The 26,246-nt window shown below is 50.1% G+C and overlaps 1 protein-coding gene across 3 annotated transcripts; it reads left to right on the forward strand.

Moving 5' to 3' along the window:
• Window positions 1-701: 701 nt before the first annotated feature.
• LCK (LCK proto-oncogene, Src family tyrosine kinase) lies at window positions 702-21,048 on the forward strand. Of its 3 annotated transcripts, none has more exons than XM_069477612.1 (13): window positions 702-807; window positions 12,725-12,834; window positions 13,126-13,207; window positions 13,402-13,492; window positions 13,731-13,829; window positions 13,975-14,078; window positions 14,221-14,370; window positions 14,647-14,799; window positions 14,943-15,122; window positions 17,043-17,119; window positions 17,211-17,364; window positions 17,448-17,579; window positions 20,401-21,048. In XM_069477612.1, the coding sequence occupies exons 2-13, from the start codon at window positions 12,730-12,732 to the stop codon at window positions 20,601-20,603; spliced, it is 1,530 nt and encodes a 509-aa protein (XP_069333713.1). In that variant the 5' UTR covers window positions 702-807; window positions 12,725-12,729; the 3' UTR covers window positions 20,604-21,048. The 3 variants fall into 3 exon arrangements, with proteins under 3 accessions (XP_069333713.1, XP_069333714.1, XP_069333712.1); XM_069477611.1 differs by lacking the exon at window positions 702-807 and adding an exon at window positions 12,525-12,627; XM_069477613.1 differs by lacking the exon at window positions 14,647-14,799.
• The last annotated feature ends 5,198 nt before the right edge of the window (window positions 21,049-26,246 follow it).

The raw sequence follows: 26,246 nt of genomic DNA on the forward strand, positions 1-26,246 counted from the left end.
TTAGTGGGTATTGTCCTGTTCTCTGTGGATAGCAGGAGCTGTTACTATGCCCTCTTGAAGACAGGGGGCTGCCCGCCTCCTGACACAGGCTGCTGTCCAGCATTCTGTCTGTAAGGGGGCTGTCAGCCTACCCCCAACCTAGCCTTGACTATAATAAAGCTATTGTCCTGTGCCCTGAGATGACATGGGTATTGTTCTGTTGGCCGACTGCAGCAACTGTTTTAGCCTGACATCTAGCTGGAACGTGAGGTCTGCTCTCCAACATTTTAACACGGATATCGTCCTGTTCTCTCACTCTGAGCGATGCTACCTTTGCTGTCAGACTGAAACAAAAGGGGCACTCAGTTCTCAGGCTGTAACAGTGGTGCCACTTGCCTTTCGCTGTAAGCGGAGTGTGTCTCTGCTTGCCCCTGCTCGCTGGGGCAGAAGGCTGCCCTTGAATCTCTAGCCCAGGTGCACCCTGGAGGGCAGAAGGGAGGGTCCATCAAACATCCTCCCTCAACTTTAAGCCTGCAAGTGCCACCCTCTGGGTGAGTAGGGCCTGGTCTGGAGATGTAGGGGACCCTCAGGGGCTGAGGAGTGGGGGGCTATAGTGGCAGGAAGCTTGGGGTGCTGGAGGCTTGTGGTTGGGCTGCTGGGGCCCGGTTGGCTGCGGAGCCCTCGGGAGGAGGCAGGAAGTCAGGGTGGGACGTGGGCGCGGGGAGACAGGCGGTGGCTAAGACGGCGAGGGGAGCTGAAGGTGTCTGGGCAGCCGGGTTAGGCCAGGAGGACCATGTGAATGGGGCCGGAGGCTCCCGGGCTGGGCAGGTAAGGAGTGCTGGGTGCAGGGGATCAGGGGCCGTGGTGGGGAGCCTGACAGCTGAGGCCGTGGCTGTGAGTGGGGCCAGGCTCCCTGGGGACGCAGCAGCCCTTCAGGCTGAGAGACAGAAAATCTTCACTGGAGGTCAGGTGGGAGGCACGCAGTGCAGCTGGGTCACCTCTTTCCTGCAAAGTGGTGGCTCTTGTCTCTGCCACACTGTCTGCCAACAGCCCCCACCTCACTGGGAGCATGCTTCTTGGTGATCTGGCACAGGGGTTGTAAGGTGTTAAAAAGGCCTTCAGAAATCACCAAGGCCAGGGCCGGCGCGGTGGCTCACGCCTGTAATCCTAGCACTCTGGGAGGCGGAGGTGGGCAGATTGTTTGAGCTCAGGAGTTCGAGACCAGCCTGAGCAAGAGCGAGACCCTGTCTCTACTAAAAATAGAAAGAAATTAGCTGGCCAACTAAAAATATATATAGAAAAAAATTAGCCGGGCATGGTGGCACATGCCTGTAGTCCCAGCTACTCGGGAGGCTGAGACAGGAGGATCCCTTAAGCCCAGGAGTTTGAGGTTGCTGTGAGCTAGGCTGACGCCATGGCACTCACTCTAGCCAGGGCAACAAAGCGACACTCTGTCTCAAAAAAAAAAAAGTAGAAATCACCAAGGCCAGTCCCTTGTCCCACAAGGACGAGGCTCCTGAGGCCCAGAGGGGGCCCCCGCACTCATTACCCAGTCTCTCAGCCAGGCAGTGGCAGAGCCGGGTCCTGGGAGGGAATGATGGCCAAGGCTGTGATCCCCCAGGCCCCCATGGAGAAGGGTGAGGGACAGGCTTGAGTTAGGGGACCCAGGAATCTTCTGGTTCCTAGGGTAGACCCCAGTGACAAGAATTTCCTGAGAGAGAAAGAGAGGAGTCACCCAGAGCATCCATGGATACGTGAGAAGTCATTTTAGCCTCGGTGACCAGCAACACCTGAGAGAGGGAGGCGTCCCCGATGGCAGATGGCGGATGGCAGTGCGTGGACGTGTGAGGGGTGTTTATCATCTGCGAGGGAGTCTCCGGGGCGGACGGACATATCTGATCTGACTCTGGGAAGTCAGAGGTGAAAGACAGCGAGGAGGGAAGGGAAGAGGAAGGGCTATTTTTATCCCAGACAGGGGTGCAGTTGTCCCTGGACAAGAAACTGCTGAACTTCCACCTGGAAAGTTGCCATTCCTGCCCCTGCCAAGTGTCACAGCAGGATGTCCTCCCCTCTGCCCTTGCTGCCTCCTGCTTCAGCTCTGCCACTTCAAACCCCAGGGAGGAGGCCCAGGAAGGCACAGTCAGCTATCTGCTCACCCCCTCACTCTTCACCTCTGAGCCTTCAGTTTTTGGGGGGAGTCCCCACCCCAGCCAGACTTTCCAGGTTCCCTCTGCTTCATTGGAGTTTTTCGTGACACACACTTTCTGCCTAGTCAGCATATCCCAGCCTTGCTCTTGTCTCCAGCTCCAAGGCCTGTGGCCTCTGTGGGGGCTGGGGACCACCTGGCTCTCCTCGTGCTGCAAGGGCAGCTCCTCCACCCCGAACAGGTGGAGCAGTTCCCTCCACCCAGCTCTGTACTGGCAGAGGAATCAGACGGGTCCTGCGTCCTGGATTCTGTCCTTGGGTACCATGAGGGCAGAGACGTCAGAGCAAGGCCCAAAGCAAGAGAGCCCATGGGTTTGGTGTAGTGCAAAGAACATACATTTCAGGGTCAGGCAGACCCAGGTGCAATTCCAGTTCTGCCATTTCCTTGAGCAGGTGGCTTCACCTCTCCCAACTTCAGTTTACTTATCTGTAAAGAGGCAATAACAAATCCCTCCTTTACAGAGTGCTTGTAGGCAATCAAGGAAATAACGAGTATTATCTGCCCTGGAGAGTACCTGACAGATAGTAGGTGCTTAAGGAAGGTTAGGCACTCCCTCCTCCTGCAAATCATGTACCAAAGGGAGGTCTGTCCACACCCAGAATTACACTCACTCAGCGTTTTGGCAGGCCAGCAAACCACCCATTCCCTCACACTTGTGGTGTGGCTTTGCAAATGACTTTGCTTCCTGTGTATAGTGGGTGTGAGAACTCAGGCAGGGTGGATTCTGAGCTCAGCCATGGGGTCTGCTTTAGAAGAGGCTCCCTCACACGCTCCCCCTACAAACACACACACCACATCCCAAACGCCATACATATCATCATAGGAAAATGCACGTGTGCAGATACGTTCAGAGTTCAGAGGCAGGGGCAGGGACTCCATGTACAACACAGACTGGATCCTACAATTCCATATACACACCCACAAGCTGATGGCTTCAAGGCCAAGTTCAACTCAGGGAAAGCAATTCTGAGGGGGGTTGGATGAGATGGGGGAAGGCAGGACCAAGATTCCATTCAGGAATGTGGCCTCCAACAACCAACCTCAGGGTTGATTTTAAAATATCTGGAATTGTATTTCCAACGTTTGTGCTAAATAAAGAACGCTAGCTCCACGAGCCACCTGAAAAGAAAAGGGCTCTGGGGCCAAATCATCACAGTCTCAGCTACAAACTCTGGCCTATCTTAGCTTCATAATCAACGTTAGCTTGTTAAAGCTCGGAAAGCCTCCGCAGAGAAAAAGGCTGTTTCATTTTGTCTAACCCAGTGTTTCCCCAGCTTCCTTAGTCACAGACCCCTTTTTTCCATGTCACCTATTCCATTCCTACACCTCTTGAGACCAGGAAAGGTGTGCAAGGCCTGGGTGGGCTGTGCAGTTGATATTCCTCAAATGATTGTGTCTGTCGGCAGAGTTTTTATGTTGGTAATGGTTTTGTTGTTCTTGTTTTCCAATTATAAAATTAGCACATGGAAGTTTCTAAAAATCCAAACAGTACAGAGACAGACAGAGAAATGCAAGAAATGCAGCTAATCCCACTTCTGGGATGTGCTCGCTGAGAATAATTTGCTGTGCATCCTTCCAGATTTTCCTAGGCATGGCTGCATGGCTGCATGGCTGCATGGCTGCTGAAAAGCATGGCGGTTAAGAGTCTCGTCTCTGGAGGCAGGCAGACCAGGGTTCAACTCGCAACTCCACTGCTCGTTCATTATGAGGCCTCAGACAAATCACTTTACCTGGTTTGGGCCTCAGTTTTTGAATCTGTAAAATGGGAACAATAACAGCACTTACTTCATAAGATTATTATGAGAATTACATGAAATAACGCGAATAAAGGCTTAGCACAGAAACTGGCTTAAAAGAATCCCCTATGTGTACATTTTTCGTTTGTTTGTTTGTTTTGGAGACAGAGTCTCACTCTGTTGCCCTGGGTAGGGTACAGTGGTGTCATCGTAGCTCACAGCAACCTCAAACTCCTGGGGTCAAGAGATTCTCCTGCCTCAGCCTCCCGAGTAGCTGGGACTATAGGTGTGCACCAGTACATCTGATGAGTTTTTCTATTTTAGTAGAGATGGAGTCTTGTCTCGCTCTTGCTCAGGCTGGTCTCAAACTCCTGAGCTCAAGCGATCCTCCCGCCTCGGCCTCCAAGAGTGCTAAGATCACAAGCCCGAGTCACTGTTGCCTGGCCCTACATGTGTATCTTTAAATGCAAGTAGGCTTACCGCTACATTCTGTTCTGCAACTTACTTGCCATGTTGTATCTGGTACATCTTTCCACGACAGTACATGGAGCTCTACTTCATCCTTTTAATGGTTTTAGCTAAATGTTAGCTTGGTAAACGGGTAATGGTGGTGATTTTGAAATGCTACTTCCTGGCAAGTATTGCTGTCTTGTGTTGCCATAGTGTTGGCAGTCAGAGATATTACTGATCAGCAACCTAATAACAGGCCTTACAGCCTCCTGTGAAAATGAAGTGACCCACCCGAGGGGCACCGACCTCAGTCACAGAGGACAGGGCCATGTGGATGAGACCCTCTCTGTCTGCTCACCTCTGTGTCCTCAGCACTAGGTCGGACCCTGGCACACAGAAGGTATCCATTAAATTTTTGTTAATAGGCCAACCCACCAACAGAGGCCTAGGCCCAAAGTTTTCTCTTAAAGTGCGGCATTCCCCAAAATATGGCCCGTACACCATTGACGTGTGTGAGTGATTTTAGGGGATAACGAATGAATGTTTGCAAATGTTAACTAATGTGTTGATTTTAATGTGCACTAATATGTAACTTCTAGTTATGGTTGGTGATACTGGTTTTCCATTTATCGTCGTGAAGTTTCCATTTTACATAAATATATAAAAGGTGAAAAGGTAGTCTGTAGAAGTACCAAAAATCACAGAGGAAAACGAAAATGATAGATTGTTTTAGTCTGGAAGATGTTCAAGTGCAATGAAATGCCCATGCTACCCTCAAGTAAGAATTATTCTCATTTATTTAGTCTCTACTATGTACGAAGCACCATGTTAAGCATCTTCTTATATGGGATCATTTATATATCACATAGAATGCTCACAACAGCTCTAGATGCAGATCCTATTTTCATTCTCATTTTGTAGACAAAGGGACTGAGTGAGGGAGGCTCAAAGAGGTTTAGTAATCTGCCCAAAGGCCCTCAGCTAGTGAGTGATTGGGAGACCTTGGGATTGAACTTGGGTCACTGTGACATGGACATGGTGAGCTGAGCCTCCATAACCTGCAGACTTCCAGAAACATTCATAAAGCAGTGTAGATTGCCAAGCTGTACGTCTCCATCCTTACAAAACTCCCATGATGCAAAATGCACACAGAGGTACCCAAGGGAGGGCACTCAGTGAAAGGGATTATTAGACACATGCAAGTTACTGGATGGGGGACCTCTACTAAAATACCAATTAGAATAATTGCTTCGTAGCCCTTAGTATGGCAATGACTAGCTAGCAGAATCAGTTTTATGTTCAAGCCACTCCTAGTTTGTGAAAATAAATCCTTCTTGTATGCATAATAAGAAGCCTTTTTATTCTGTTGTCTGTGGCAAGAGGTGACAGAGTTCATTCAAAAGTGGTATTATATCAAAAAGGAACACATGAAAAAAGAGGTGACCCAGAACACATCCCTGATGTACTCACTAGAAATTATTTAGCATGCCTGCCAGGCCTGATTCTATTTTTTTTTTTTTTTGAGACAGAATCTCACTCTGTTGCACCAGCTAGCGTGCAGTGGTGCCATGATAGCTCACAGCAACCTCAAACTCCTGGGTTCAAGGGATCCTCCTGCCTCAGCCTCCCGAGTAGCTGGGACTACAGGCATGTGCCACTATGCCTGGCTAATTTTTTTTTCATATATATTTTAGTTGTCCAGCTAATTTCTTTCCGTTTTTAGTAGAGACAGAGTCTCTCTCACTCTTGCTCAGGCTGGTCTCGAACTCCTGACCTCAAGCCATCCTCCCACCTAGGCCTCCCGGAGTGCTAGGATTACAGGCGTGAGCCACCACGCCCGGCCATGATTCTTGGATGTTGTGATGAGGGTTCTGTGCGGGCATCCACAGCCAAGGCTCTTCGTTGAACATAAGCAGCTCTGCCAACAACCGAATCTTGGCCAGAGGCAAAGGCCAAGGAAGGGTTTTAAATGATTTCGGAGAGATTTCGCCACAAGGCGGCCCAGAATGTAACAGTGGTCTGCAGTAGAATAGCCTGCCTATCCTTGATGGAAAGTATCAGCCCAAGAAACTCAGGCAAGAAGTTGGTACACATTTTAGACAGAATGTTCAATAAATCCATAGGACTATAGTTGGGGGAAGGAAAGTGTTGCCTTTAAAAAAAAATTTGAGGAGGTTGGTCCGAGTGCAGTGGTGTCTACAACTAATTGATCACAACCAGTTACAGATTCCTTTGTTCCTTCTCCACTCCCACTGCTCCACTTGACCAGCCTTAAAAAAAAAAAAAAAAAAAAAAAAAAATTTGAGGACCTGTTAAATGCCCAACTGAAGGAAACAAAAAATAAATAAATAAATAATAAAAATTTTATTTTGGCCAGGCGCGGTGGCTCATGCCTGTAATCCTAGCACTCTGGGAGGCCGAGGCGGGAGGATCGCTTGAGCTCTGGAGTTTGAGACCAGCCTGAGCAAGAGCAAGACCCTGTCTCTACAAAAAATAGAAAATTTAGCCAGGCATGGTGGCAAGTGCCTGTAGTCCCAGCTACTTGGGAGGCTGAGGCAGGGGGATCCCTTGAGCCCAGGAGTTTGAGGTTGCAGGGAGTTGTGAGCTATGATGACGCCACTGTACTATAGCCAGGGCAACAGGCGGAAACCCAGTCTTAAAAAGAAAAAACAACTTTTTTTTTTTTTTTTTAAAGCAGACAAAACATTCTAGGCCTGGCCAGAGGAGATAATATCTGTGGAGCTGATAAAAGTGAGTCCCTTGAGGCCTGGTGGCTCATGCCTGTGATCCCAGCACTTTGGGAGGCCAAAGTAGGAGGATCACTTGAGGCCTGGAGTTTGAGCAAGCCTGGGCAACATACTGAGACCCCTTCTTCACAAAAAATTTTAAAAACTTAGCTGAGTGTGGGGGTGCGTGCCTGTAGTCCTAGCTACTTTAGCTACTTGGGAGGCCAAGGCGGGAGGATTGCCTGAGCCCAGGAGTTCAAGGCTGCAGTGAGCTATGATCACACCACTGCACTCCAGCCTGGGCAACAGAGCAAGAGCCCAACCCCTCAACCCTACCTCTGTCTCAGGAAAAAAAAAAAAGTGAGGGAGTCTAGGCTGAGGCAGAGGATGGCTTGAGAAAAGGAGTTGGAGGCTGCATTGTACTATGATCGCACCTGTGACTAGCCACTGCACTCCAGCCTGGACAACATCATGAGAAACCTGCCTCCAAGGAAAAAAAAGTCAAGGAGTCTGCAAGAGTCAAAACTCAATGTGATATGATTCATAAACAACTATAGGATCAGGAAATCTAGTCCAGGAGTTCATGTAGCCCAGGATTGTATCAATTATACACAACATGAGCAAGGCGCTGTGTACATTGGGCAGGTTGGGCATTGTGTTGAGGAGCAGGACGGAGTGGAGATGAAGTCCAGCTCTTACTCCATTCTCCAGGTTTGAAACTCCACGGAGGGGTGGCCCTTTTATAACTGGCACAAAATGTCCTGTGAACCATGGGCAGCCTTGAGTTTCACGGAGAGCATCACAGGCCCTAGTCAGAAGTGGCCTAAAATCTACAAAGTTCTCACTATTGACCTTGAGTTCTTGAGTTGGGAGAAGAAAATGTCCTGCTTCATTCATCCCAGAATCTGCCCTCATTGCTGCTCCTGGGAGCCCTGGGGATTCCTCGGATCTGGTTGGTTTTTTTTTTTTTTTTTTTTTCCTCTTCTTCTTTCTTTCAGACAATGAGAAATTTATATTAAGCTTTAATTTTGATTTTCTTTTTACTGACCTCATTTATTAACCTGGTTAGATTAATTTCAGCTGCCCAGCAATCTTTGTCAAACTAAGACCAGAAGGATGGGACCCACATTTTATATAAACAGATGTATGTGTTTAAGGCCTCACAATTACATAGGGACAGGCACATCTATACACATCGGAATTCTGTTATACGTCCCTCTGCACACACGGACTCACGCAAAGCCACAGACATGCACACAAAAGCACTATGCTCACTAATATGCCTCCATATGCACAGAACTACATTCACCAGTCAGGTAAATATACATGCAGACACATGCATTCCAGGTGGAGGGAGAATTGTCTTGGAAGGAAAAGCCTTTGTTAACAACACAAAGATCACATTTTTGATGGGGAGTGGACCCCACCCTGTCAGACCTTCCTCCAGGTCTCACTTTCTCCTTGACCTCTCAGGGTCCTCCCCTCCACCCCCCACCCGCCTTAGACTTCCCAGGGATTGAAGAGTGGAGGAGAGAACCTTGATAAAGGAAGTAGGGGCCTGATTTGGGTTTTGCCTCTGCCAAGAATCCTCAGTGCGTTCCTGGGAAAATCACTTAACCTCTCTGATCCCTCAGTTTCTCCATCTATGAAATGAGGCTGGTGAATTACATTAGTGCTTCCTAAACTTTTCCCTCCCAAAGACTCCTTTGCCATGCTTTGTCCTACACTCCCTCCTCCCCTCTTGGATCTCATGCTTTTGAAGATTTTATCTACTAAATTCCTTCATTTAGATGCTAATTTTGCTTTTAAGTTCAAATTTTAATCAGACTTAACTAGGTATGCATTGAAGAAACAATAGTACGATTTGTCAAACTAAGAAATAAATCAGGGCCAGGCGGTGGCTCATGCCTGTAATCCTAGCACTCTGGGAGGCCCAGGCGGGCAGATCATTTGAGCTCAGGAGTTCGAGACCAGCCTGAGCAAGAGCGAGACTCCGTCTCTATTAAAAAAATAGAAAGAAATTAGCTGGACAACTTAAAGTATATAGAAAATATTAGCCGGGCATGGTGGTGCATTCCTGTTAGTCCCAGCTACTCGGGAGGCTGAGGCAGAAGGATCACTTGAGCCCAGGAGTTTGAGGTTGCTGTGAGCTAGGCTGATGCCACGGCACTCTAGCCCGGGCAATAGAGTGAGACTCTGTCTCGAAAAAAAAAAAAAAGAAATAAATCATAGTAAAATTTCCTTTCAGATTTTTGAAATATTGAAATAACCTGAAGGCCTCTAACACTAACCTGGGGCCTTCTTGAATCATGTAAGCTCTAGGCTGGGACCCACTGACCAAAATATTTTCTGGCATTGCCAGATCCTGGGATCTTAGGATTGCTGCCGAGTGCTACACGCCAAAGCTCACACACTTACAGAGGGCAAGATTTGCCACCTGCAGCTGGAGGGCCATAAAGGAAACAGTAGGGACCAGACAGCCAGCAGTCACCGAGTTTCTTCTAGGCTTAATTTAACACAGCCTGACGTTTTCTCATTTTTGGCCCCAGTCTTAAAGGATGTCAGGTACTTTCTGGTGGGCCCAGATTCAGTCCAGGATATAGGTTCTGCCTGTCCATGCTCTCTTGGATTCTAGCCCAAGGCCTTGTGGCTCCTTTTACCTCTCCACCTGATCTCAGCCTGGACCAGGTACCAGCTTCCAGTCCCATGATCTCCAGCCTAGATTCCTTCTCTACCCCTTCCACTGGCCTCTCCCCACTGCTGCACCCTCGTTCATCCCCTCTTCTTAACCCCAAAGCTTTCTTATCTTTCTCTCGTCTTTTTCTAAAGCCTCAAATATCATCAAGCCTGGAAGAGACCTTACCGATGCAAATCCACACTTCATCTGATGTTGATAATCTCTCTACATAACCAACGTGTGGTTTTCCAAGGCCCATTTGAATATCACAAACAACACGATGCTCACCTTACTAGACAGCTCAGCTCATCTTAGGATGGTTCCAGGTTGCTATCAGTCCTTTTCTGGGGGCTTTTACTGCTAATCACATCCAAATCATAATAAAATTAGCAGTCAAAAGGTCAAAAAAGTCATTTGCAGCCACAGATGGGTGAACTCTGGCCTAGCAGGATTTCTCAAATGCCTACCTGCCCCCAGGACTATTAACAGTTGGGGAGGGGGGAAGAGTGAATGTGTATTCTTTTCCTTGAAATTCTCTTGATTTGGCTTAAAATTGCATGTACGTTTTGCAATTTCCTCCATAATAGGCCCATGTTTGTTTAACTGATATGAATAAGGTCAGGTAACATTCATGCTCTGGGAAGGCGCATGCTGTGACTTCCGGTACCCGTGGGAGGCTGTGAGTATCTCAGTTTAAGAAACATGAGCCTAAAGCAAAGAGGACTGTTTACCAGTCCCATTTTCCCACCCTCCAAAGCAGGAGTGGGTAGGGCAAAATGGGCACGAGGGACGTCTTTCCAAACTCTAAAGTAAGCTAACATTTATGTAAGTTTATGAGAAAGGGATGATGCTCCCCATTTGACAGAAGAGGAAAAATGAGGCTTAGGAAGAATGACTTCAGCAAAGTCATATAGTAAGTGTCAGAACTGGGGGTATTTGAACTTAGGTCTCTCTGATTCTGGGGCCTGTCTTCTGAGTTTTGCTGACCAGAAACTTCCATTGCTCCCCACCTCCATTTAGACCCAGCATGGATTAGCAATCCTTTCTTTGCTCTGCCCCAAACAGATTGCGTGACTTTAGGCATGCCTCTCTGGGCTTCAGTTTGCACATCTAAAGTCAGAGGTCAGGCCTGATGGTTTCCTTTCTTTTTTCTTTCTTTCTTTTTTTTTTTTTTTGAGACAGAGTCTCGCTCTGTTGCTCAGGCTACCGTGCTGTGGCTTCAGCCTAGCTCACAGCAACCTCTCAAACTCCTGGGCTCAAGCAATCCTCCTGCCTCAGCCTCCCGAGTAGCTGGGCCTACAGGCGAGCACCACCATGTCCAGCTAATTTTCTTCTACTTTTAGTAGAGACAGGGTCTTGCTCTTGCTCAAACTCCTGAGCTCAAGCAATCCTCCCGCCTTGGCCTCCCAGAGTGCTAGGCCAGGCCTGATGGTTTCTAACACCTTTCTAGATGGCAGAATCTGTGCATTCGCCCTCCACATACCAGTCGATATTTATTAACAACAACTAGTTCTGGGTGCTGGGGGCTTTTAGGCAAATAGAGCATAGCTTCTGTTCTGGAGGAATCCCCAATCTCATCAAGGGGGTGGGAGAGGCAGTGGAACTGACACATAAATTAGTAATCATGGAACTCAGTGCCTAAGTTGATGATGGTGGTCTGAGTAGAATGTTGTAGAAGCCTGGGTGAGAGAGAAGCAAAGAGCATCGGGAAGGCTTCATATAGTAAGTGATATTTGAGCTGAACCTTGAAGGCTGAGTTAGAGTTCCGCAGCAGAACACTCTAAGGGTAGGGGAACCGCAAGTACAAACGTGTGAAATAAGAAAATAGTGTGATGTGTTTGAGAAAGGCAAGAATAGCTGAGGGGCTGCACAGTGGTACACCACAAACTTTGGAAGGCATTTTGGGAGGCCGACGCAGGAGGATCGCTTGAGCACAGGAGTTTGAGACCAGCCTGAGCAACATAGGGAGACTCTGTCTCAAAATGCAAACAAACAAACAAAAAAAGTAGCTCAGAACACAGGCTGTGTGTGTGTGTGTGTGTGTGTGTTTAGAAGAACAGACTGAAGAGGTGGGTTTGATCTTGATATTAAAGGGTCTTGAATACCTGGTAAATTAAACTTTATCTGAGAATCAGTGCTTTATCTGAGGAGCAGCCCTAGAGAAGGAGGTGCCTCAGGGACTCCCAAGGGCTTCAGGGTGAGGGCCCCACTCTGCTTCCTCGGACCAGCTCCCTGTCCGCCCGCTTCATCTATGGGGTTCTGCTCCATTTCATCTGACAAAGAATTTCCATTGCTAAAACGGGCAGACAAATAAAAAAATTTATGGCCAACAGGGCCACGGAAGGATTTTCTGCTGGGGAGAAGCAAGACCCGTTTGAAGGAACCCTGTGAAGGAGACTGTGTGGGTGTGAGGGGTGAGGGGCAGAGGCCCAAGGCTGACTGTGGTAGGAGTGTCTTCCTCAGCTTCCCTGGCGGGACAAGGGAGTTGTAGTTAGGAGGTGGCCCATAAACACCTCTCTGGTAGGGGAGGATCTGATCAAAAGTTAGGGATCTCCTCCAGGGCTTGGGGAAGCTTGTGTGACTCTAGGAGGTAGTCCCCCAACAAGTGCGACGACTGGGCAGAGGGAGAGGGAGGGGGAGCGGCAGGAAGTGGGTAAGTACACCAACAAAGGTGCCTGCGGCAGTTTGCCCGTCCCAGGTGGGAGGGCGGGGCCTAGGGCTCAGCCTGGGCCTGGGCCCTGCGTGAACTTACTTGTGGCCTGAGGGCTCAGAGGGAGGCCAGACAGGAGCTAGGGTCCCCATCGCAGCTTTTGTGTGACGGGTGAATGGGGGTCTGGGACCTGACAGTCTCGGGTACTTTTGGAAATTCTCAGGGCAAGTCCTAGGATATCTGATGTTGGGGGAACAGATCTCCGGGGGAGCCCCTTCAGCCCCCTCTTCATTCCCTCAGGGACCATGGGCTGTGGCTGCAGCTCAAACCCTGAAGATGACTGGATGGAAAACATCGATGTGTGTGAGAACTGCCATTATCCCATAGTCCCGCTGGATGGCAAGGCCATGGTAAGAGGCAAGACAGGGGCCTTGGTGAGGGAGTCGGGTGGAGTATGCAACCCAGGAGAAAGAAATGGACCACCACTACAGTCCCTTGAAATAACAGAGTGGCCCTCTCCCCTGGAGTAAGAAAGGAAAAGAGGCCCAGAGAGGGGAAGGGATTCTCCTAAGGTCATACAGCAAGTAGTTAGTAAATTCAGGGATAAGACCCAACCATGCTGGAGAGGGGGAAAGCAAGGGAGAAGTGGGGTGGGGGGGATCCAGGGTCTGATCCAATCTTTTGTTCTCTGACCCCCATAGCTGCCCATGCGAAACGGCTCTGAGGTGCGGGACCCACTGGTCACCTACGAGGGCTCCAACCCACCAGCCTCCCCACTGCAAGGTGACGCTCACCAACAGGGCCTGAAAGATAAGGCCTGTGGATCCTTGGCTGTCAGCTTCCACCTCCACCCCACCCACCCTCTACACTGTCCTGCCCCTCTTGTCCCCAGTCTTGTCCCCCTCCCTGAAACTCCAGACCTCCATGCCCTCTGCCTATCCCAAGCCAGTTCTCCCTGACCGCCCCTGTCTTTACAGATAACCTGGTTATTGCTCTGCACAGCTACGAGCCCTCTCACGATGGAGACCTGGGCTTCGAGAAGGGTGAACAGCTTCGCATCCTGGAGCAGTGAGTGCCCCCCGACCCTGCCTTGGCGGAGTCTGGGAGGGCCCAGGGGACCCCGTATCGCACCCCTGCGGCCACTGACTGGCTTAGGGTGGGCGTCCTGGGGACCAGATGGGAGGCTCCAGAGTGCTGTGCCGGGGCGGGGTGGTGGGGAGGCTGGCGTAACCGGGGGGCTTTGAGGGAGGGTTTGCAGCCGAGTCCGCGGCCGAGCAGGCCATGCTGACCCGCCTCCGTGGCGCAGGAGCGGCGAGTGGTGGAAGGCGCAGTCCCTGACCACGGGCCAGGAAGGCTTCATCCCCTTCAACTTTGTGGCCAAAGCGAACAGCCTGGAGCCTGAACCGTGAGTGAGGGCCCGTCGCGGGGGTGGGCGGGAGCAGATCTCGGGATCACGGAGCAGAGGAGCGGCCTGGGGGTGCGGCGAATGCATGAGGGTGACGGAGGGAGACCGGACCGACAGCCAACGGCCTTGGCTTCTGCCTGGGCAGCTGGTTCTTCAAGAACCTGAGCCGCAAGGATGCGGAGCGGCAGCTCCTGGCGCCCGGGAACACGCACGGCTCCTTCCTGATCCGGGAGAGCGAGAGCACCGCGGGTGAGCCGGGGGGCGGGCCGGGGGCGGGGCCGCGCGGGCGGAGGTGGCGCGGGAGCCCGCGGGCCGGGCTGCGGGACTAGCGAGCGGCCACCCCTCCCCCTCCTGTGCGTTCTTTCGTTCGCTCAGACATTCATTCATTCAGGATCGTTTTCACTGTCGGTCCGGGACTTTGACCAGAACCAGGGAGAGGTGGTAAAACATTACAAGATCCGGAACCTGGACAAGGGCGGCTTCTACATCTCCCCTCGCATCACCTTTACCAGCCTGCATGAACTGGTCCGCCACTACACCAGTGAGCCGGCAGGGGCCCTCACCTGTGCCCTGTCAGCCTGTGTCCCCCCAGTGCCTCCCTGGCGTACCCTCCATCCATCCGTCAGTGCATTTCTTCATGCCCCGCGGTGGGTGAGGTGTGGTGCTCCACCCTACAGCCCCAGACGACGTCGGGTGACAGTCCCACAACTCCCCTGCTAGTCCATTTCCCCTAGATGGGTACTTGGAGAGGTGGGGGCTGTTGGGGGCACACAAGGCCTGCCATGTTGAGACTCTCCCCTCTCCCTTGTCCTCACAGATACTCCAGACGGGCTGTGCACGCGGTTGAGCCGCCCCTGCCAGACCCAGAAGCCCCAGAAGCCGTGGTGGGAGGACGAGTGGGAGGTTCCTAGGGAGACGCTGAAGCTGGTGGAGCGGCTGGGGGCTGGCCAGTTCGGGGAGGTGTGGATGGGTGAGTGTGGCCCTCCAGGACTGCAGGGGAAGAGGGGAGGGGGAGGCGTCTGCTGAGGTGGTGAGAGTCCCCCGGGACAGCTGCCTGGCTCTGGGCGCATGGGGCTCCAGCGACTACCCCAATCCTTCCTTCCTCACACCCAGGGTACTACAATGGGCACACGAAGGTGGCAGTGAAGAGCCTGAAGCAGGGCAGCATGTCCCCTGATGCCTTCCTGGCGGAGGCCAACCTCATGAAGCAGCTGCAACACCAGCGGCTGGTCCGGCTGTATGCAGTGGTCACCCAGGAGCCCATCTACATCATCACTGAATACATGGAGAATGGTGGGTGCCGCCATGAGCCCACTGCTGGGGGACATTGTTGTCCCCTCTGGCCCTGCAGGAGGGTGGGAATACACCTTTTTCTTTGGCCCAGCATTAAAGGTTTCTTGAGCTTTCCTGGGCCCCTAAAGACTCACCTCCAGGAGTGCAAAGAAGGTAAGGTGGCAGGCTCTGGAAGAGCATTCACCCCAGTCTTCCCTGACCTGCAGTCCTGTTTGCCTTCTTCAATGCCCTACCTTGATCTCAGGAGACTAGATTTCAGACAATAAGTGGTCCCTAGTCCCATTTATTTCTCTTCTGCGCCTGAGCCTTGGGAGGGTAGATCTGCCTCAGAGCCCTCTTTTTCGGTTCTGAGTGAGTCCCCCACCTCTCTTGGTCTGCTGTTGGACAGAGTGAGAGCCCAGGAAGAGGGATTCGAGTTTCTAGGCTCAGCTTTGCTCACACCGATTTGCTGTGTGCCATAGGCCAAGTCCCTGCTCTGTTTCTGGTGTTCAGTTTCCCCAAGTACAACGGCAGAAATCTAAAGGGACCGACCCAGGAATAACAGAGTATTCATTAAGGGCTTTGTAGTCTGACTGCCTGGGTCAGAATCCTGGCTTCACAGTTGTATGGCTTTGGGATAATCACATCACTTCACTCTGCCGTGGTTTGTTCATCTGTGTGCTGATGGTAATAATGCAGTAGTAACTGCTCATAGCGTCTTGTGAGGTTGAAAGAGTTCATGCATACAGAGCAGTTAGAACAGTGCCGGCCATATAGTAACTGCTCAGTAAGTTCGTTGTTGTTATCTGACTCGGATTCTTTGGGAGTACAAGAACTGTCTCTCTTTCAGGAAGGGAAACAAGTGGTTAATTGGCTAATGGGTTTTGGAAATGGCAAGTAGGTTTTATCACGTGTATCAAGTTTGATTGGTATTTGCTTGAGGTGCTGGGTTGAGAAGGATTCTGAGGTTCATTGGAAATGAGTGCTAGGAATGATCAGTAACACCTGCCATGGACAGAATGGAGGAATGGCAGTTTATGTCCACATATATGTTGTGTCTGGTGAGATCTTTATCTTTGGTGACTAATTCAGCACTTGTAGTGGGGCTGCTCAGTTGTTGTCATGCTCACATAGGATTTTAACCTCTTGGGAAGGGCCAGTGGCCACTCACTCCATTCCAGCAACTTCCATCCATAGTCTTCTCCCAGCTGCCTTCCACTACCAGAGAGGTGCTCCCCCAGACCCCCGGACATTGCTTTCTGTTCTCCATTCAATACATTCAGCACACTGTTGGTGTTCCTTAATCTGGGCTGGGCACTTGGGAACATGGATGGATGAAAGAAGGTTCCTGCTGTCAGGGAAACCTGATTTTAGTTATGGGCACTGCAAAAACTAGAGTTGGTGCTATGAGAAAGTTCCAGCATGCCATAAGAGTGTCGATGATGATGCAATGTAATATGCCTGGTAGGATCTAGAGAGGCTTCCTAGAGGGATAGTCTAGCTGGGCCATGAAAGAAAAGTAGAATATTTTAGCAGGCAGAGATGAAACAAAGAGGCTTTGAGGTGGGAATCTAGTGGTCTGAGTGAAGGATCAAAATTGTCTAAGGGGTGTGAAGTCAAAGAGGCAGGGTGGGGGAAAGAGAAGAAGGTACAAATGTGAACCGTGCAGGGCTTTGGATGCCCAGCTGAGAAGTTTGGGCTCTACCCCATTGGTGACAAAAAACTTACAAACTCTTCCAACCATGCCCCATCCTAGCCCCCCAGAAAAGACCTTCACATATCCTGGGCATCTTCACCGTGAACACACGTCCTCCATTCTCACTCCTTACTCTTCCTTTCCACATGTCAGAGCCTGCTTCTAGAACCCCATTTGGGGGAGAAGGGTCTGGGGACCTCCCCCTGGGGCAACGTGGGTCAGCATTTTTTTGTTTCTGCCCACAGGGAGTCTGGTGGATTTTCTCAAGACCCCACCAGGCATCAAGTTGACCATCAACAAACTCCTGGACATGGCAGCCCAAGTAAGGAGACTGGGGAGGGGCTGGTCATGGGTATAGGCCAGTGGGGTGAGGATGTCTGGCTCAGGACTGCTGACCTGTGTCTGGCCTGCAGATCGCAGAGGGCATGGCATTCATTGAAGAGCGGAATTATATCCACCGTGACCTGCGGGCTGCCAACATCCTAGTGTCTGACACCCTGAGCTGCAAGATCGCAGACTTTGGCCTAGCACGTCTCATTGAGGACAATGAATACACAGCCAGAGAGGGTAGGTGTGGGATATGAGGGAGGTCTGAGGCCTGCAGGGCCTGGCCAAGCAGACCCATGTGACCGCACTCTGTCTGCCTCCAGGAGCCAAGTTTCCCATTAAGTGGACAGCACCAGAAGCCATTAACTACGGGACATTCACTATCAAGTCGGATGTGTGGTCTTTCGGGATTCTGCTGACGGAGATTGTCACTCATGGCCGCATCCCTTACCCAGGTCAGGGCCAAGGGCAGGAACTGAAAGGGTGATGGGAAGGACACCAAGTCCATGTCTTCCTGCTCACTTTTTCTAGGCTGAGAATCTGCAACTCTCTAGCTGGATCTTCTCTATCTCCCAGGGGTGTGACTCTAACATTCCCAAGTAGATGCCACATCTCCTCGGGCTGGCTTCCATCTCCTTTTTTTGTTTTTTAAATTTTATTTATTTATGAAAGAGATGGGGTCTTGCTATGTTTCCCAGGCTGGCTCAAATGATCCTCCTGCTTCAGCCTCCTAAGTAGCTGGGACTATAGGGACGTGCCACCATGCCTGGCTGGCTTCCATCTCTGTCTCTGGATCTCTCCCTTCAGTATCCCCAGCTCTTTTCATGAGTCCTGGCACAAGCAGCCTGGTGTGGTAGAAGTGGATCTGGCCTGGGAGAGATCCACTTTTATCGCCAGACTTGCCACTGATGCTGACTTTCTATTTGGCTTTGATCAGATCATTGCTTCTTTTCCCATCTGTTAAATGTTGAGATTGGAACAGTGCCTGGCCTATACTAAGCTATTATTTTTATTTAATTTATTTTTAGCCAGTGGCGGGTTGTATACCAACTTTAGTGACACTAATGTTAATAAGTTCTGATAATTCATTACCATTGGACCAGCCCTAAGCTGTTATTAATCATCACTTTGAACAAGTCATTTCACTTCTCTGAGCCTCGGTTTCCTGATATGAAAAATGAGAGACTATTTGTGAAAGAGCCTGACTCATAACAAGTACTTGGTAAACATACCCCATCTTCTGGACAAAGCCCTTTACTCCTGAATTCAGCCAAGGTAGGATGGAATTTTTCAAAAGGAACTTGCTGAGAAACTCTGGGGAAAGGAAATGGAACACAAAGATAGGAGTAGGGAGGTCATGGAGCACAGTAGCTGGATTTGCGGATTTCCACATCCCCAGGGCAATGTGAATAGAACTTTGCTCCTAGGAAGGTAAAGACATCTTGGAGGCAGGTGAGAGTTTGAAGGACTTCCTTGCCCCGGGCTTGCCTCATCACAGAGTCTAGGGACAGTGCTGGGACTAGAAACACACTCCAGTTGTCCTGCCAAGGGTCCTCACTGCTCCTTCTCTGTGCCCACTAAGGTGAACACAAAGAGAATGTCTCTACCAGAAGAAAAAAAGCAGTGAAAGCATGATGATAAATGGCAACTGACCTGTGGCCTCAGGGTCAAGGAGAAAATGAGGAGAAATGGAGACCTTGGTGAACTTACAGCTGCTCCAGCTGATGGTTGCCATTAAGGCATGGGGGTCCAAAAAACAGATCTTTCCTTTTTTTAAGAGAAGCCAAAACTTGGAGTTTTAGGAAAATTTACTCATTTTCAAATATTGGTGATTGATTTAAATTGTTAAAAACACTATAGGTCCAGGCCAGGCGCGGTGGCTCACGCCTATAATGCTAGTACTCTGGGAGGCCAAGGTGGGAGGATAGCTTGAGTTCAGGAGTTCGAGACCAGCCTGAGCAAGAGTGAGACGCCATCTCTATTAAAAATTAGCTGGGCGTGGTGTGGTGGCATGTGACTGTAGTCCTAGCTACTTGGGAGGCTGAGGCAGGAGGATCACTTGAGCCCGGGAGTTTGAGGTTGCTGTGAGCTAGGCTGAAGCCACGGCACTGTAGCCTGGGCAACAGAGTGAGACTCTTGTCTCAAAACAAAAAAACACTGCAGGTCTAAACCAAAGTGGGTCTGTGGCTATATTTAGTCTGAGTTTAGACTATGGGTTTGCATCCTTCACTCTGGTCATGGGTGTTTGGTTCCCTGGCCTATGTCCTCCAATCCTGATTTTAAAGTGTGAGGGATCCTTGAATTCAATTCTCTGCTTACAAAGAAATGAAAAACTAAGCTAAAATAAAATAAAATGTGAGGGATCCATAGGTAGAGGCCTCCCAGGGGCAAGGCCTGGGGAAGAGGGATCTTTGTTGGCCAGGGTCCAGACACAAGTTTTGCAGGAGCAAAATTTCTACTTTGCCAGGACCCTAGAAGGGTTTGGTCTTTGGGGACTGCTTGTCCTGATCTTCTCTCAGGAGACTGAAGGAGGAGCTAGAGGCTGTGTGCGCCATTTAGAACTAGGGAGTTAGGTCTTTGCTGTGACCATGCAGTTCTCCAGAGCAGTTCTGCTTGGGGTCCACATGCTGGAAGCCTGCCAGGGAGGCCAGGACCAGCACAAATGGAGGGGACCAAAGACTATTTCTTCTGGGTCATGAACCTTCTCAGCCCCAGGTAGGGTCTGCTTTGCTTGGGACCGGGGTCCATTTGGCTTCCTCATACAGCATCTCATGTGCCTGGTCTCAAAACTGGAGAAGCCTCACCACCATCCTGGCAATGGGCTCCTATCCTGTCCTGGGCCTTGACTGTGCTGTCATTCCCATCAAATAATAATGATCACAGCTACCCTTTGCGAAGGGTCTCCTACCCAGGCGCTACACTTGGTGCTTTTATATGCACTATCTCGTTCAATCCTCATAACTCTGTGAGGTAGGAACAACTGTTTACTCTATTTTCCAGCTGAGGAAACTGAGGCTCAAAGAGGTAAGGTGGCTCACCCAAGGTCCCAGGACTAATGTGTGTGTGTTATTGAGCGTTAATCTATACCAGGTGCTCTGAGTGGTCTAGGGCACTCACATTCAGCAGGTACTGGGAGTGTGGCCTTACCATTGATGAAGACCAAGGTTCTTTTGGATTGGTGCTGACATCATGCCAGTTACATATTCTGGACATCATCCCCGCCTATGGGCTTCCAATGCCTGGAGCCTTGATGTCCTTTCTCTCATCAACCTTCAGGGATGACCAATCCTGAGGTGATTCAGAACCTGGAGCGAGGCTACCGCATGGTGCGACCTGACAACTGCCCAGAGGAACTGTACCACCTCATGATGCTGTGCTGGAAGGAGCGCCCAGAGGACCGGCCCACCTTTGACTACCTGCGCAGCGTGCTAGAGGACTTCTTCACCGCCACAGAGGGCCAGTACCAGCCTCAGCCTTGAGAGGCCTGGCTGGCCCGGGGTCCTCCCCCCATCTTGCCAACCTGGCTTGGGGAGGTGGAGTTCTTGTGCCACACCCACATGGCCTAAGCACATATGGACTCTGCACACGAATTCTGCCCACGTGAGACACAAACGCATCTTGTGTCTTGTTACACGCATCCTGTAGTTGTGTGGACTCTGCACATGTATCTTGTACATGTGTAGCCTGTGCATGTGTGTCTTGGAAACTGTCCAAGGTGTCCTTTTATGGGCCCTCCCATTTCCTGAGACCACAGAGAGAGGAGAGAGGCCTGCAATTGACACCAGCTTCTGCCCCATCCCCTTTTCTCAGATCATCCAGAAGCTCCTTGAGGGCTGGGACGTGATCTAATACCTCTTGTGTGCTCCTCTTTGGTGCCTGGCACATATCAGGAGCTCAATAAATGTCTGTTGATGAAGGTTGTACATCTCTCTACTGTACACTCCATCTCCTTTCCCTTGCTGAGGGCAGTGTGGGTTCAGAAGATGGAAACAGAGTCACCCTCAGTTGGGATAAAAGATGGAATGAGTGGATATCTGAACTTTTTCCAGTCCTGGTGATACTGGGGCGAAGAGGAGGTCCGTACAACTCTGTTGTACAGGCTCTGTGAACCCTTTCAAATGGGACAGTGCTCCAGACTCCTCCCCAAAGGATTCAGGGCCACCCCCACCTCCCCACCTGGAACCTCCTAGAAAGTGGATGTGTCACAGGACTTTCTTCCCCAGTGTATAGGGGCAATAGCATTTTTTTATTGACTCAAGGGCTATATGTGACCTCAGTTTTTGGGCTTTCTTAAGGCTAATAAAGTGAAGCAGTAAGAATGGAGAAGGAACAAAGAAATCTGTAACTGTCCTCAGATACATTTGGATTCACCATAAGGATGTTTTTAAGAATTGAATTAGCCAGGCATGGAGGCTCTTGCCTGTAATCCTAACACTTTGGGAGGGCCAAGCAGGAGGATTACTTGAGGCCAGGAGTTCCAGACCAGCCTGAGCACCAGCAAGACCCCATTTCTACCAAAAACTAGAAAAAATTAACTGGGCATGGTGCCCAGTGCCTGTAGTCCCAGCTACCAGGGCGGATTCAGTGAGCTATGATGATGCTACTGTACTCTAGCCTGGGTAGAGTGAGTGAGACCTTGTACCCCTCCCCCATAAAAATGAATTAATTCACTCATTTAACAAATATTTATGAACATCTACTGTGTGTGCCAGGTACTGTTTGAGGCCCACAGGATATACAATAGATAACACACACACACAAATCTCTGACCTTGCGGAGCTTACATTCTAGTAAGGGAAGACAGACAATAAACATCACAAAGAAGTAAATTAAATAGTATGCTACAAGGTGATGGGCGCCAAGGGAAAAATAGGCAGGATAAGGGTAGTTAGGAATGTCATCTTTAGGGGGAGGTTGGCAATTTTACAGGAAGTGGTTAAAGGAGGCCTCATTGAGAAAGTGACTTTTGAGCAAAGATTTGAAAATGAGGGAGACAGCCACCTGGTATAGGCAAGGAGTAGTCAGCCAGAGGGAATAGCTGGAGGCAGGAACTTACCTGGCATACTCTGAGAAGGGGATAGATCCTATGGGCCTGGGGCCTTGTGGCCTTTGCAGAAGCCATTTTGAGGAGACTTTGCAGCGATCTCTGCAAAGCTGGGACATGATCTGGCTTAGGTTTGTTTTTTTTTTTTTTTGAGACAGAATCTCGCTCCATTGCCTGGGCTAGAGTGCCAGGGCGTCAGCCTGTAAAACAGGAAGGAGAGCAGGAGTGACTCCATGACAGGCTGAACCTCCTGGAATAGGCCTAAGTTTCGGTTTCCCCAATGGGGGTCCTCCCCTTCCCCGAAATGACGCTGATAACAACTAAAAGGTCCTTGGAGCTGACCAATCAGGAACCAACACAATCAGCCACTCTTGAAAGAGCAAATGAACTGGTGGGCGGAGCGGGGGATGGTGTGCCCAGTGTATGTAACCTACTGAAAAGTATAAAAGCTTGACTTTTACCCCAGGGCGGGGTCCTAGTTCACAGAGAGGCCACTGCGTTGGCGCTCTGGGACTTGGACCCTAGCTCGAGCTAGCCAATAAACTCCTTTGCCTTTTGCAGCCTCGGTGACTCTGCCTCTCTGTTCCTGGGGCCGAGGGAAACCGATTCTAACATTTTGGGGGCTCATCCAGGATCCCGAAACCCCTAGAACGGAATCCAGACCCCAGGAGGAGTTGGAACTCTGAAAATCCGTGCGGTGCAGGTAACTAGGCCCTGGGAAGTGACTGGCAGAAGGCCTAGGTGGACATGCTGGAGGGTTGCTGGTCGAGAGCAGAGGGAGATGTCCCTCGCCCCCTCGGTAGGTTTCCGGCGCCGGCGGATATGGTCTGTTTGGGAGGGAAACCAAGTTGGCCACAGGGCCAAGAATTAGGGATTTGTGGAACGTCTTGTCGTCATTGTCGATCTGTATTTGAGTTTTTGGTGTTGTTCTGCATTTGAGCTTTTGGTGTCAGTTTGTCGCTCCCCTCGTCGCTTTTGTCCGTGTTTTATGTTTCTTTTTCATTCATAGGACTGCGAACTTGATCCGATGTGCAGGGAGACGATTCCCGGTCCCGAAAATTCCTTGATTAACAACAGAGTTAGAGGTCCCTTTTGTCGCAGAGGGGGCAGACGAGGGTGGACTGATAATTCTCCACGCCCCATTACTTCTCCTTCTCCTCCGCAGCCTACAGCGTCTCCCAGTCCTTGGCCCGCGACTCCGCCAAGGCCCCGGAACCCCGTCTCTTAAGGCCATCCTTTCGATGATCCCCTCAGTCTTCGGAGTTACTGCTTTTTTGGTTGCAACTTATCTTTCTTAACTCACTAGCTCTGGCTTTCGGTATAGGCTTATACTCCGTCACACCTCCATCTTGGGGACCTCCAAGGAGTGTGCTCTCACACTTTTCTACTGGGTCGTAGTGGGAGTCCTCGCGTGGCTGCGAACTGCGCCCCCCCCCCCAAAATTCTAACTCTTTTTACATTTACAGGAATGGGACAGACTCAGACGACGCCTCTGTCTATTCTCATAGATCATTTTAAAGAAGTCAGAGATCGGGCTCATAACCTCTCTGTAGAAATCAGGAAAGGCAAATTTATTAAGTTTTGTGAGTCCAAGTGGCCAACTGTCGGGGTTGAGTGGCCCCAGGATGGAACATTCGATCTTGGTATTATTTGTAAGGTGAAAGAGATTGTCTATTCTTGTTACCCCCACTGCCCTAAAGGTTGATGGAGTGGCGACCTGGGTACACCACTCCCACGTAAGACCTGCCAACAAGGACAAGCAAGAGCAGCAGCAAGTTCAATGGAGAGCCTCGGCAGATCCAGAGAATCCACTGAAGACCAGACTGACTCGCATGACAACCAGACCGCCACAGGACCAATGATGAAGACACACGGAATAAAAATGCTTGTGGTGACTGTTATATTCATAACCCTTACGGGAAAAGCAATGACTGACCCAAATCCCCACATGCCCCATAACCTCACCTGGGAAATCACTAATTTAGAAACCCATGAAGTTTATAATAGGACTTCAGGAACGGCCCCACTAAACACTTGGTGGCCAGACCTGTATTTTAATTTGGAAAAAATTAGCCCTCTAGAACAAATGGAAGGGGGAAAGTGGAGGCAGAACCAGAGGCGAGTATCCATGAGCCCGAATGGGTTTTATGCATGTCCAGGGTTTAGGACAGGGAAAATGAGATGTGCGTGTGGGGGGGATCGAGTCTCTCTACTGTGCAGCCTGGAGGTGTGTGACCACCAATGACGGAGAATGGAGATGGCAGGTACAACCTCTTTTCATCGAAATGTCTTATGTCCGGCCATGCTCACGAACCAGGTATGCCTCTGACTGTAACCTGATACGTGTGAGGTTCACAGATGAAGGAAAGAAGGACAGACGGTGGGTCTCGGGACTATCCTGGGGAGTACATCTCTATCAGCGCCTATAGTTTGGCACTGTGATACAGCTTAAACTAAGGGTTTCCCCCATCTTGGGCGCTGTGGGACCCAATCCAGTGCTGGGGGAAAAACAAAACAGCCCACACCTGACTATCGCCCCACTTTCAAAGTCAGGGAAGGACTGGCGAAGCAAAGGCGAGAGCGTGAGCAAAGAGAAGGGTGGTTTGAGTCATGGTTCAATAGCTCCCCTTGGCTGACTACCTTGCTTTCCACTTTATTAGCACCCCTAATTGTGCTTCTGCTCATCCTCACTTTCAGACCGTGTATTCTAAATAGATTAGTTACCTTTGTAAAAGAACGAGTCAATACCGTGCAATTGATGGTACTGCAACAACAGTACCAAAGGCTGAGCCATGATTCCTGCTTAGGAATGGGGGAAATACGGGACCCCATGTACGAGCAAGAGTGCTCGTAGGAACAAGAAAAAGGGGGGAATGTAAAACAGGAAGGAGAGCAGGAGTGACTCCACGACAGACTGAACCTTCTGGAATAGGCCTAAGTTTCGGTTTCCCCAACTCGGGTCCTCCCCTTCCCCAAAATGAGGCTGATAACAACTAAAAGGTCCCGAGACTTGGAAACAACCAATTAGGAGCCAACATGGCCTTGGAGCCTACCATTCAGGAGCCAACATGACCTTGGATCTGACCAATCAGGAACCAACACTATCAGCCACTCTTGAAGGAGCAAATGAACTGGGGGTGGGGGGTGGGGAGAGGGGGGGATGGTGTGCCCAGCGTATGTAACCAACTGAAAAGTATAAAAGCTTGACTCTTACTCCAGGGCGGGGTCCTGGTTTGTAGAGAGGCCACTGCTTTGGTGCTCTGGGACTTGGACCCTAGCTCGAGCTAGCCAATAAACTCCTTTGCCTTTTGCAGCCTCGGTGACTCTGCCTCTCTGTTCCTGGGGCCGAGGGAAACCGATTCTAACAAGCCTAGCTCACAGCAACCTCAAACTCCTGGGCTTAAGCAATCCTTCTGCCTCAGCCCTCCTAGTAGCTGGGACTACAGGCATGTGCCACCATGCCCAGCTAATTTTTTTTATATATTTTTAGTTGTCCAGCTAATTTGTTTCTATTTTTAGTAGAGACAGGGTCTCGCTCTTGCTCAGGCTGGTCTTGAACTCCTGACCTCGAGCTATCCTCCCATCTCATCCTCCCAGAGTGCTAGGATTACAGGCATGAGCCACTGTGGATCTGGCTTAGATTTTAAAAGGATGGCTCTTACTATTGTCTTAAAAATAGACTGAGTTAGCCAGTTTATAAAACTGAAGAGATTCTGCATAAAACTTTTTGTATAAGACTCAGATTTCTGCCTTCTCTTGAAAAATAGGAAGATTTGGACATGTTGAGTTTACCTGTGCTCTGGGAGCTGAGCAGTGGCTACCTGCTTCAGGTGAGGCATGGACTCTCCCTTTGTCAGAGTTCCCTTAGACAACAAAAGTGACTGTCAGTAGCTACTGATAATCAAGCTTGCTCTGTTGTTCTTATAACAAAGAGGAAATAGTTTTTCTGCACCCACATTTCCATTAAAAAGTCAGACAACTAGGCCAGGCACAGTGGCTCATGCCTGTAATCCTAGCACTCTGGGAGGCCAAGGTGGGCAGATCGTTTGAGCTCAGGAGTTCGAGACCAGCCTGAGCA

This window comes from Eulemur rufifrons, chromosome 8, assembly GCF_041146395.1.
Source record: "Eulemur rufifrons isolate Redbay chromosome 8, OSU_ERuf_1, whole genome shotgun sequence".
NCBI classification, from domain to species: Eukaryota; Metazoa; Chordata; class Mammalia; order Primates; family Lemuridae; genus Eulemur; species Eulemur rufifrons.